General features: G+C 35.1%; 1 protein-coding gene across 5 annotated transcripts in view; it reads left to right on the plus strand.

The window, feature by feature from the left end:
• The window catches only part of EPHA7 (EPH receptor A7), a 166,607-nt gene extending 155,718 nt beyond the window's left edge, over positions 1–10,889 (plus strand). For all 5 annotated transcript variants that reach the window (XM_066358858.1, XM_066358860.1, XM_066358859.1 and 2 more), the window contains exons 15-17: positions 2,910–3,103; positions 4,889–5,044; positions 7,341–10,889. In XM_066358858.1, coding sequence (XP_066214955.1) covers positions 2,910–3,103; positions 4,889–5,044; positions 7,341–7,455 — 465 coding nt within the window. In that variant the 3' untranslated portion in view covers positions 7,456–10,889. The remainder of the gene's footprint in view (positions 1–2,909; positions 3,104–4,888; positions 5,045–7,340) is intronic.
• The last annotated feature ends 2,860 nt before the right edge of the window (positions 10,890–13,749 follow it).

A 13,749-nucleotide genomic window follows, 5' to 3' on the forward strand; every position in this document is an offset into this window, starting at 1 on the left:
TTGTGTCCTAGTGGTTTTTTATAAATGGCATTTACCCTAGTCACTTTTTAATCCTCAGGGAACTATCTAGAATTAGAAATCGCTTATGAATGTTTTTTCTTTGCTTTTTATTATAGTATCAAGGCTAAATTTGAACAGGTAAAACCAAGATATGTCTGGTAATTTCACAAAAAGATGTTTCGAATGAATTCTGTGAACAATTAATTACATAATGCTCTAAGAAGTCTAGGTTCAGGCATCTTAACCGTGTGCCTTGTTATTTCCAAGAATGTGGAACAATCTGCCGAAGGTAATTTTTATTTTCCCAATGGAAACATAATGAAGCTAACCAAATTAAAAACTGCAGAATCTCTAGCTTCAGTGTGTGCCCAAATCATCCACTTTGGGCTGGTTTATCCTCAAAGGGTATGTATGCCAAATTGTGCTCTGTAGAGCGACAGAGGCCAAGGTCCCTAGCAAGTATCTCTAGTGCTCTTACAGGTGAGATCGTAATATATACTTAACGGTAACATTAGGGTCCCAAAATTGACTCCCAATCTAGAGCATCTCTTATTTTAAATGTTATATAATGCTGCTGCTCCTTTTAAAGTATGTAAATCACTGTATCTTTGAGAGCCACAAGTTTCATTTTATATTGCAGTAAATTTTTCTCTGCTATAATAACAGGAATCATGACATTTCCTATAGTGCAATAACAACTACAGAGGCTTATTAACCCTTTTATTCCTGTGGAAGTCATTTAATGCTACTAAACTGTGTTTATTGACATAAAAACAAGGATTTCTTGTGTTCAAAACTGAAGCAGCCTATGGGATAGCTATTGAGGAATATTATGTCAGATTTAGATTTGGTTTAGATTTACATTTTAAAGGATTATTTAGAGGATAAGAAACAAAGGAAAGCTCATTCTACCTACATTGCTTCATTCCGGATATTGGAAGGAGGAACAGGTTAGGAGGTGATAATGAGGACTGCACTCGTTTTATGGGCATGGGAATGGAGTCCCGTCCAATCAGATACTGTATACGTTCAAATATAAGCAGCCTCAAATACAAGGGAAGCCACTCCCATCCCAGTGGAGAAATAAAATACCCCCTAATTGTTTGTTATTTGCTCATTTTGAACACATGAAGTTTTAGAGGTTTTATTTACTTATGTATAATTTGTTTATGTAACTTAACCCAGCTTTCCAAAGTACATTCTTTTTGCTTTTTTCTAAGTTTCTAACATAGAACACTTTTGCATCCAAGTATAGTGTCATCACTGGAATGATGTACAAAGCCACATTAAACTGTTTGCTTTTGTCAGTGTTTTTTTTTTTATTTAATTCCTTTTATAGTTACACATTTATGATCTTTGCTGAGTAGCCATTTGTATATGATCGCTTATAATGAACTATGTATGAGATGCCCATGGAAATGCAGGTGAAGATGTCTGGTAAACTCATGTATATGAGATAGTGATCAGGGGAGAATTGGAACTGAAGCTTTTATATTTACAGTACTTCTCAAAAATTACTGTAAATAAGTTAATTTGCCTTTTAAACTTTATCAATTTGCATATATAAATTTTTCTTAAATTCAAATGGGCTCCTTTTTTTATTTTTACAAAGGTTTTTTTCTCTAAAAATTGTTGATGCTAGCTACTTTATTCATTCCATCCTACAACCTTTTACATTTGAATGTGCTATTCTTGAATGTCAACAAGCATTTTAAGGATAAGATTTCCTACAAACACTAACTTTACCAATGTTTCTTAAAGCCAGCTTATTTTGCCTAATTTTGACCTTATATTTTTCAAAAAAGGAGGGCCACCTCTTTTTTCAGGCATTTTTTTTCTTACATTTAGTAGAAATACTGTGAGTATCAAAGGATTTGCTAATCCCCCTTGAATATTATGTTTTGCATGTCCTTATATTCTTTGCCTTCGTATTATTTTCCTTGTGCTGCTCAGGTTTGTAACAATTTCTGATACTTAAGATCTATTTTTTTGCTTTCCATATAAATAAAAAAGACTCTGAATATGTAATTTTTAGGCCTTCTGATTACAACATACAGATGCTTATGGAAGCCTATTTTTCGTTAACATTCAAAGCTTGATATATAAATAGCATTGTAGGCTGTTATTAGATATCAATAGGCAGTTATACACTGATAAAAGGTTAACAACAAGGACTCTGGGTGGGAAAGCCCTGATTTGTAACCTTCCTCAGTTTCCTGGTGTGACCCTTTTCCCCTCTCCTCCCCCAAGGCTGACTTCCATCTGCCGGTGTGAAGTGACTGGGTGTTGTAGGGTGATTTAATCACCTTCATGAACTAGTACGAATTGACTCCAGCACACCATTGCATTTTATAAAACTATATACTCTCTAAGCATATAAACTTCACATTATTTAAAGTAATAGTGTGCTTGGTCATATTTTCTGTCCTAGTGTGTTCACATATTTTGATATCTTGTTTAAAAGTGTTATTTGAACTTTGCAAAAAGTGACCTTTTGCGGATTCAATTTGGGGGAACATAGAACTTTCTCTTACAACTGGAAAAATTTATATATTTATAGGCAAATGTGTACAGCCCATCTCTATACAAGCAAAATAGTTCTGTAATAGATTCCCTTTTGAAAACTTCTGGGATGACATTAAAAATATTTCTGTCTATTGCAACCTGAGTGAACTTAATTGCTGCTCCCTATTGCTGAAATAACTAAAAAATGTCATTTATATCCTGCACTTCATGCACCCCTTAATAACATGCTTAATATTCATGGAGGTTTTTGGGTCAAAAAAAAGTCTTTTGCAATGTAGCGAGCTTCGCTTTTATCAGGATAAATCACTTTGCCTACTGGGCAATTCATTTCATTATAATTAAACCTCAGTCAGTAATATTGTTAATGTCCTTTTGGCTATTAGGTTATAAAAGCGATAGAAGAAGGTTACCGATTACCAGCGCCCATGGACTGCCCTGCTGGCCTTCACCAGCTGATGCTGGACTGTTGGCAGAAGGAACGCGCCGAAAGGCCAAAGTTTGAACAGATAGTTGGAATTCTAGACAAAATGATTCGAAACCCAAATAGTCTGAAGACACCCTTGGGAACCTGTAGTAGGTAAGAAATACCTAATGGAATGGGATCTGGTAGAAATGAAACTATTCACATGAAACCATGTATCTCCTCAGCCCCACCCCAATAGCAGATAGGCATTTGTGTTAAATTATAAATTCATATTAAATATATTTGTTTACAGAAGTTTTCTTTTCTTTCCAGGTGGCTTACCTTGATTGAATTAGTACTTAAAGAGACCTATTAATTATAATTGCTTTTTTTTTTTAAGTTATGATAGCCATCAGTGGCTGTCATTTAGAAAAACTTTTAAACTGAAATTTTGTGATATGGTGGTATTCACATTTTCAGATCATTATTACTATTATTATATGGCTTTTTATTACAATTGCTCTAGTTTGTCATCTATTTTATTGTTTTGCTTTGAGTTAGTAAAATGATTATCTGAAGTTACCATTTATAAAAGTAATTGGATACATGATTAAAGAGGTGTAGCCACCTGACCAGGAGGTGGTACAGTGAATAGAGCGTCTGCCTGTCACGCAAAGGACCCAGGTTTGAAAACCTGAGGTGTGGCTTGAACATGGGCTCATCTGGCTTGAGCATGGGGTCACTAGCTTGAGCCCAAAAGGTCACTTGTTTGAAGCCCAAGGTCATTGGCTTGAGCAAGGGGTCACTCTGTCTGCTGTAGCCCCCCCCCCCCCTCAAGGCACATATGAGAAAGCAATCAATGAACAACTAAGTACCACGGTGAAGAATTGATGCTTCTCGACTCTCTCCCTTCCTATCTGGCCCTATCCATCTGTCTCTCTGTCTTTCTCACTAAAAAAAAAAGGTAATAGTTAAAAAGAGTCTGAAACACTGTTCTTTGCACTTGGCTTCCTTCATTTTAATGCAGATTAGTAGCTATTCAGCCTCAGCGGCCAGGTGAGCCGGCAGCTGTGGACTGTGCAGGCAGGCAGGCAGGGCCTGTGAAGGTGTGGGAACTCCCAGGGTGCTCACAGGGAGCCTCAGGACAGTGGACACATAGTGATCCTAATAGCACCCTTGTGGTCTAAGTCACTTTTGGAGAAGCAAATGAAGAAATATTTACTGTTTAAAAATACTGTTGGTTGTGCTTTTCTAAATTTTGTATTTCAAAGGAAGGATAAAACTGAATTGAACATGGAGAAAGTTGTAGAATAACATAGTAATTACGTTATAGTAATTATAATGTATAAAAATGAAGAATATTTTATATCTCAGTTGTAGAAATACTTATTATCATGAAGAGTATAATGAAAAATTATACAGTATAATCTTGAATTCATTTAGTGCTAAGTACAATAGTATACCACAGAGTTTTAGAAACAAGGGTAATTGTTATTTAATATAGACATTGAAAGTCAAAATGAAACATTCACAGATTTTATATCTTTTGCTTCTTCATGTTTACTATAATACCACCAACCCACTAGGAAGATAATGATAAATGTAGAAATACCGTTTTCCAAAATTCTAAGTGGTAGGATATCATATCTTTAACTATGATTCTGTTGGGGAAAAAACCTGACTTTTAAGATAAAAAAATGTGTATAAGGAAAAAAATGCATTGAACATGCAATCTAGTGGTTATCAAATATAAATAAAACATATAAATTTTGGACTCTGTAGTTATTGGGTAATATTTATGTGTTAGATTTTATTATTATAATATCAATTTAAATATGTAATTTTATTTTCTAAACCCTTATTTTTATTTGGGACCAGACACTTTTCTTATTAGTTCAAGGAAAAAAATTGTTGGGGTTTTTTGTGTGTTTTTTTTTTTTTTGCTTTATTTTTATCTAGGCCAATAAGCCCTCTTCTGGATCAAAACACTCCTGACTTCACTACCTTTTGTTCAGTTGGAGAATGGCTACAAGCTATTAAGATGGAAAGATACAAAGATAACTTCACAGCAGCTGGCTATAACTCCCTTGAATCAGTTGCCAGAATGACTATTGAGTAAGCTTAAACTTTAAAAATTATATCTAATAATGTATAAGCTGTGGTACATTTACACAATGGAATACTACTGGGCCATAAAAAGAGGGGGGGAGAATCTTACCTTTTGCAACAATATGGATGGACCGGGAGAGCATTATGCTAAGTGAAATAAGTCAGTCAGAGAAACACAAGTACCATATGATTTCACTTATATGTGGACTCTGATGAACAACAAACAAACAAACTAACAAAATAGAAACTGACTCAGAAATGGAGAATAGACAGCTCTAAGAGGGGAAAGGAGTTGGAGACTGGGTGGAAAAGTAAATGGATTAAGCAAATAAGAATACCTACAAACACAGCCAATAGTGTGGGAAGGGAAAGGTGGAACAGGGTGGGGGGAGGGGATAGGTGGTGATGGAGGGAGACTCAGCCTGAGGTGGTGAACACACAGTGCAATATACAGATGATGTATTGTAAAATTGTGTACCTGAAATCTGTATAATTTTATTAACCAATGTCACCCCAATAAATCCAATAAAATTTTTTAAAAATAAAGAATGTATTAGGTACAAACCAGGCTTTACACATTAGAGGTACATTCAAGAGATATGAACCACAAAAGCTGGGGGGGGGAAAGTATCTCTTTAATAAGTGCCTACTATGTGCCAGGTATTGTACTAAACAGACCTTTTAACATACAATATCTTTTTTAACCCTTGCAGCAACACCTTCAGTAAGTCAATAGGTTCATATGCAACAAATGTTAAGGCTCAGAGAATTTGAATATTATTCCCAAATTAACTCAACTAGTTAAGTGATAGCTAATTTGTCTTCATAGCCGATGTTCTAAACATCACTTTAGTGAGACTTTCTTTTTCATTAACCACTCTATCACTTAGGTTCTTAATTTTTCTTCATTGGAGGATTTCTTTCATCACACTTGTATTGGACATGTAAAATCTCAGTGTTTCAAAACCAATAGCAAAATGCATTAGGACAGTCAATATGATTATTTTCTGAAGAGGTCAAAGGGACGCATAATTTAATTCACTGAAAGAGTTTAGTTTAATTTGCCTTTTGGAAAGTGTGTGATTAACTGAGTTGATTTTTTTTTTTTTTTTTTAACTTTAAGAATCACCTGATAAAAGCAACTTTGAAATTGCTGTGAACTGGAAGTAAAAACTAATTTTCTTTTTCGGCTCTGTCACTGATTATGTGGTCTCATGAAATCTAATTAATATGCCCCAGCCTCGGCTTCCTTGACTGCTGCGTAACTCTTACGGATGATGCAGTTCCTCTCAGTCAATGTGTTTAAAAATGGAAACAATTATCAAGGTCCCGTTAGTGGGGTCCTTTCTACGTGCTGTTGTGAGAATGGTTTCATACTTTTAGGATGAAATGAAGGCCAGCACTCAGATGCTGCTGCTCCCTGGCATGTCAGGAAAAGGCATGTATGTTAATTTAAGCATGTGCTTGATATCTTGTCTAGTTTCCTGCTAGTCACCACATGGCTGGAGCTGACAGAATTATCTGTGTATCTCCAAAGTCATCTACCTGACAGAGTGTGTCTCTCAGTCTTATTTTACCACTGCTATGAAATACTGCAGCATGGTCCTCCTGCTATATTTTACTTGTCTTTCTGACTACGGTACTAGGGAAGGTAAAGCACATATACCAATCCACTTAGCCTGTGTCAGATTTGAGCTATTAAACATGGGTAATGGGTATTGTACTCTTTAAAAAAGTTTTTTTCTGAAATGCAGTCAAATGATTGAACTGAACTGAAAGTAAGTATATACTGAACTGAAAGTAAGTATACAACCAATAATACGATCAGAGTTACCATATTATTAGGCTCAGTATAAAATTTTTTTATGATCATTGATGATTCTTGATCTACTAGAGCCCAGAATTGTTTCTATTTAATACTGTATTTTAATAGTTTAAAATGTTTAAACTTCACTCAGGTTCAAAAGTACATTTCAAATAACATTTTCTAATCTTACCGAAGCTAATAATAATGTTAAGACATAACATAAATAATTTCCTATGTGAAATTTTACATCTCTTTAAAACTAACTTATCTTGGCAAATTGAGACCCTGAGCAGTTAGGTTTTCACAAAGGAGAATGTGGAAGATGGTGGCCAGTCTGACCCGGTGCAGGAATATGATCGTAATACCCAAGAACACTAGGATAAGATCTGATTGCATAAGAACGGATTATTTAATTAAAGAGTTGATGACAGTTTAGTGCCAAAACAATGCTTGGTAAAGTAACTAATAAAATAAAAATGCATTTGTCTTTTTCAGGGATGTGATGAGTTTAGGGATCACGCTGGTTGGCCATCAAAAGAAAATTATGAGCAGCATTCAGACTATGAGAGCACAGATGCTGCATTTACACGGGACCGGCATCCAAGTGTGATGAGCATTTCTCCCTTCCGAGGGAGATGGCGGACTGCGAGAGAACAGTGCTTGGCCTTCAGTATATGCATAGAATGCTGCTAAAAGACAGTTGATGTCCTGGGTCCTTCCTACAGTGAAGAGAAGACTTAAGAAGCACCTATAGACTTGAACTCCTAAGTGCCACCAGAATACATAAAAAGGGAATTTAGGATCCACCACTGGTGGCCAAGAAAACAGCAGTGACAATAAACAAAGTACTACCTGAAAAACATCCAAACACCTTGAGCTCTCTAACCTCCTTTTTATCTTTTAGAATTTTTAAAATGTACATAAAGAATTTAAGAAAGAATATATTTGTCAAATAAAATCATGATCTTATTGTTAAAAATCAATGAAATATTTTCCTTAAATACGTGATTTCAGATTATTCCTTTTTAAAGTCATTTGTGTTTATTCATAAGGACTTTGTTTTAGAAAGTTGTTTATAGCTTTGGACCTTTTTAGTGTTAATCTACAACACATTACTACACTGGGTATTTTTGAAAGAAATTCAAATTTGAAAAAACATAGCATGATTGACAATATCACTGTCAGAACATTGGTATCGTTTTTGTGCCATTTTATTTAATCAGTGCTGTTTTGATATTGTTTGCTAATTGGCAGGTAGTCAAGAAAATGCAAGTTGCCAAGAGCTCTGATATTTTTTGAAAAGAATTTTTTTTGTAAAGAGCAGACAACACTATCTTTTCGATGAAAGAAAAAGCAATAATGATCCATAAATACTATAAGGCACTTTTAACGGATTGTTTATAGAATGATTTTACTAGACTGAATTTACTTTAACAAAAAAACAAAAAAACTCAAATTGTAGTTTTATGATTATAAAAAAATGTATGTGTGAGTGAGGCACTTCATCTAAAGAATGTTGGTGAAGGCAAGTCTCTTGAGAGCAAGAACTATCCAGTGTTACCTAAAGCTTAGTGTGAGCACATCAAGATTTTTTCAATATCGTGACATTAGGAAATTTAGGAGAAATAGTTGGCATATGTTTTATATCCTGCTCTGTTTAATGCAGTCCAAACACAAGAGGAAAAAATTAAGTTTTCTATTAGAACTCTGAAGCATGATAAAAGGGGCAGTTCGCAGTTTCTACTTTTCAAAACAAATTAGCCGCCCAGGATACCACCAGTGCAGTTAAAGAAAAACAACAAAACAAAACAAAAAAACTTATTTTTATTTGTGAACGCTGATAGGACTAACGTAAGTGAAACAACACTTTTTACCAAGGAAGAAAGAGTTGAACGATCTGACTTTTTTTAAAGCTTTATTTATTCCATATTATTTGATTACCTGTTAGGACTTCACAAGCAATAATTAAATGTGTCTTTATAGCTGTTTCAGGAATGTATACATATTGTGAATACTGCTATCCAGAGTGAGGAAAATAATGAACTACCCCAGAAGTGAACTGTTGGACTTCCAAAGAGAATTGGGCTGTTTATAGTGATTTTAATAGAAAAAGATCCCAGGGATCGGTCGTAATTGGTCTTGTTTGATAATGTGGGCATCCACAAACAAACAGATAACAGAAACAAAATCTGTAAATGTTTCTTTGTAAAACTTGTAAATTTTATTTATACTGTCTTGTTTTGTACACACATTTCTCTGTAGTGGGCTCTGAATACATTGAAAATGCACTATATTTTTCTATTTTACTTGCAGAGCATCACAAAAGAACAGGTATTTTCAGTGCTACATAATGTGTTTTCCCACATTTAGGACCAAAGATGGCTATAGAAAAACTCAAATGGATTGCTTCCCCAACCCCTCCCCACCCTTTCTTTTTTATTTTGAATCACTGTACAGTGTTATTTGATATTTTAATTTATTTTTTGATTGACTAGAAAAATCATTTTAATTTCACTAAAATGTTTTTTGTCCCTAAGGAAAAAATAATCTGTAAAATAATTTTAATTAGCGTAATACAGTCACCTAGACACTTCCATTTGTAATCTTTGTAATAGACTGTAAATATATTTTTGGAACTATAACACAATGTGCTTGAGGGTTATTTTTCAGTGTCTGCAGTGTACACAAGTGTTTATACTAAGTACAGCACTTTACGATTCTAATCAGTAGCGTTGGCCTTTTGTGAGAATGATTGAAAGCGTTTGAGTGGATGTTCTTAATTCCGTTTAGATTCTAGACTCACTGATAATGAAGTTCTTTTCTTGTTCATAGCTTAAGGTGCTCATTTTTTCTATTAAAAGTAAATTAACAAAAAGCCATTCTAGAAATAGAAGACATAGTATGGTACATGCAAATGGTGTCTTTCCTGCTTTTTTCTAGCACTAGATTTATAGCTGAGTAATCTTTCTTGAGTAGAAGGGCAGAATAAAAGAAGTTTTTTTGGAGTTGTTTTTTTTTTTCAAAAGTAACTTTTTTCTTCAGCAATATACCTCATCTGCCTTAAATTTTTTACAGCTCTTTACAGGGAAAGGGGAGAAGGGATGGGAAAGACACACAGCACAATAGGAAGTGTATGATGACATCACTCTCTCATTTGTAGGTTTCTTTTCCCAACCGACATTATGATTTTGAAATACATATATGTGAAACAGATATTCTGAGGAAATGAATTAACATTGTAATGCTGATTGTAATACTCTCTTCCAGAAAGAGAGGAAATGGTTTAACAATAAGAATGTACAACTTGCACCTTGAAATCTTTTTTTTAAATAAATTAGTGCTCATGGGAGGAAAAGTAGAGAAAGCAGATGTTAAAAATAGACTTCAAAAATTATAAAAATGCAAAAGGAAATGGCCTCCTTGCTTTCATAGAGCCACCTTTTTTAGAACACTGTCTTCAAGACAGTTGACTCATGTTTTTGCATTCAGTACTGAAATAAAAGTAACATTTGTTACATCTGAATGGAACACTTTCTCAGCAACTGATCTGGGCCTTGTTTACTAGAACTGGTGGTTTATGCTTATCAGAGCACTATTAGTTGAATCATATTGTGTACTTATGTAATCTACATTAGCTAGGACTATTTAAGACTATATTTTAATTGCTCCTCTTATCCGTGTTTTGAAGACAATTAATGTGGTGTAATCCACCTCTCTTTTTTTTTAATTTAGGTAATGCTGATATTCTCCCTTTTGTTTCCTGAGTAGCCTAGAACTCTGCTACTCCCAGGTGTGCATGTTCAAATAAATTACTGATGTGTATTTTTTTTTTTTTTTTGCTATATATGGAGAAATCATGGGGAACTCGGGGCGAGATGTGCTTTTTGTTGGTTGAATTTGTCCCTCCTTGCCTAAGAAGTACTACAGGGGTCCTTTTATAAGGACAAACTGCTTTTGAACAGTGTCTTTCTTCAATGTATCAAGCACAAATAACTCTTTCTTCAACACAAATCATAAGTCTCTTTTTACCAGCTTAAAATAATAAACGAGTCTATTAGACAATGTAAAGAAAAACCTGTCTCCAGTCATTGGTGGATTCCTTTATGTCCCTTACTTGTTCATTTTCTTACACAATACCATGAAGGGAGATGTTTAGATAAAGGTTTTATTGACATATATACTGGATCCATCAGAATATGAAGAGAATAAATATCCTTTGCTTCCCTTCATCTTTTTACACACTGACCTAATTCCACTCTAATTATTACAGAACAACAAGAAAATGTCTTCAAAGATCCATACTGTCAGACATTTTAGTTAAAACATTTTTTTGTTGTTCCTTTTTGAAACTACAGTTCCATGGAACTACTAAATATATTTGTATGGGGAAGGTAATATTTCATCATTGGACTCTGACAAATATTTTGCCCATTTGATGTAGCACAGCAACTTGGAGCATCTTGGCATTTTAGATTCTGCAGGATGCACACGGTCCAGAGCAGATGGGAGCAGGGAGCTATCGGGTGGTCTGATTGAGTTGTGTTGCGTTGTCACGGACTTAGGGATCGTTTCGACTTGCACCTGAGATGAAGAAAACTAAACACTCCCTGTTCTGAGCATCACTATCTTAAATTCTGCAAGCACTTAACAAATATCCAAACGTGTTTCAAAAAATGAAACCAGGCAAATGCCAGATGAGGTGTTACTGCCGTCGGTCACACTTGTGAGGCTGAGGTTCAAGCTAGGCTGAACTGAAAGTCAAAAGTAATCTGGAAGTCTCGGCTCACCCTGACTAGTCAATAAGGAATGCCCCTGTTCACACTGTGTCGCTTGAAACACTGAAGGGCACGCAAAGGATCTCTCATAACTACTGGATTCGTAAGTGGCACGAAGGTACACTACCTTACCAGCACTATTCCAAAATTATAAAGCCATTATTAAGGATCTATAAGTTATATCACTAAGTAAAAAATTAGATTTAATACTTGTAATCATCAGTAAAAACTTGATTGAAGGGCTTTTTTATCTCCTGCTGTTACCCATTTTTTTGCTATTACCTGCAATAAAAATATTCAGTATCAATTTTGAGGAAAGCTACTGAGCAAGCACATAAAGCAAAGAGGTGACCAAATTTCTGAATGCAAAAGATCATAACTAGTGATATTAACAAATGCTAAAAGACAGTGCATGGGGACTGGCAAACTTTCAAGCTGCTCCTAAGGGAACAGCTTCCCCGTGGCTTTGGGTCAGCCCCTTCAGAAGCCCCTGCCTAGCTGCTGTCACTGCTCTGTCCAAAGCATCTTCATGTCTCTTGAAGAAAAAGGACAGGAGGATAAAATATGTCAACAGGAATACTTCTGTGAGCCTCATTAGATTTCAGTCCTCTAAAGGGGTGTTTTTTTCAGGTTTGATGATTGAAATAAATTAAATCTATAATTAAACAATTAAAGACCTAATTGACCTTGAGGTTAAAATAAATGTAATTAATTGATCTTATTAGGCCTCTTGCACAAAGTTTGGTACTTAGCAATAGTAGCTCTAGACCAGGGTTCTGTAGTTACTTAACAGCACTTTTAAGTACTGGGTGGGTCAGAAGTACTGGTGTAAGTACGTGAAGTAGTTCATTCATGTATTGTAATTTATTAATTATGAACAGCTGTAAATTAACTTTTGTCCCACTGTGTATGGAACAGTAGCAGGGATCCCTAATTTGCCAGCATTTGCTTATTTGGGGACAGTAACAAGGGAAGTGTTGTCTATTCTAAACCTTCATAAATAACAAATAAAGCTTAATCAGATATAACTTACAACATTAATGTCATTATTTTAAATATCCCAGTTTTCTACAAGTGAAAATTAGTTTTGTTTCCCTTTTGAAATTCACCATCTTTAAGTATATTTGTAGATTTTATATATAGCTATAAGAATGCACAATACATTTTTAAATGTGTCATTAATCATAGATTTTATTAAAGACACACAGGCACATTTAAGTAATGTTGGTTCTAGTGTGAAAAAGGACAGACATGCACTGTTCAAGTCTCATCATTCCACTGTAGAACCAAAACTCAATAGAGTGACTGCCTGGAAAACAACCTCTTGAAAAACAGAAAAATTAAACTACATATGCTAAACTAGAGTTCATCTCAATTACATGCTTTTAAAAATATTTCCCAATTCATAGAAATGACACAAACAATTCCAGAATGCTTTTATATTATTACACAGGTGGGATAGACTCTATAGCAAATTACAAAAGGAAGTTCTCAGTTTAATCTGATACCCTCTGTCAGTTTGTTAGAGACATGCATCGCTAACATTGAAAGCCAAACAGGATATGAGGCTAAAATGTGCTCTTTCCAGATGAAAGACACACCTTTCTTCAGCTCTGACATTAGCACAAGTGTTTTTGGAAAACCTACTGGGCAGATCTGTTGGCCATGCCTTTATATTATTCCATGTTTTCAGCCTGGCCTGTGGTGGCGCAGTGGATAAAGCGTCGACCTGGAAATATTGAGGTCGCCAGTTTGAAACCCTGGGTTTGCCTGGTCAGAGCACATATGGGAGTTGATGGTTTCTGTTCCTCCTCCCTTCTCTCTCTCTCAGTCTCTCTAAAAAATGAATAAAGACATATTCCATGTTTTCACTAGATCTTTGCACTTTCCACTCCAGCTCCAAGTGTATTCACCAGAACCCAACAGCACACAAAAAACAGCAACCTGATCCTACAAACAGATCTGTTCAGCTTTACCTGAGAAATAGACAGGAGTTAATCCATGGGCTGCTGCAACTTCAGTGATCCCACTTACTGTAAAGAAGCACTTGTTAGGTTAGGTGTGGTGTGTGGCCAGGAGACCAAGAGCAATTAAACCTCTTCTGACCTACTTACAAAGCAAAGCCAGCA

The sequence above is a fragment of the Saccopteryx leptura genome, chromosome 1, assembly GCF_036850995.1.
Source record: "Saccopteryx leptura isolate mSacLep1 chromosome 1, mSacLep1_pri_phased_curated, whole genome shotgun sequence".
NCBI lineage: Eukaryota > Metazoa > Chordata > Mammalia > Chiroptera > Emballonuridae > Saccopteryx > Saccopteryx leptura.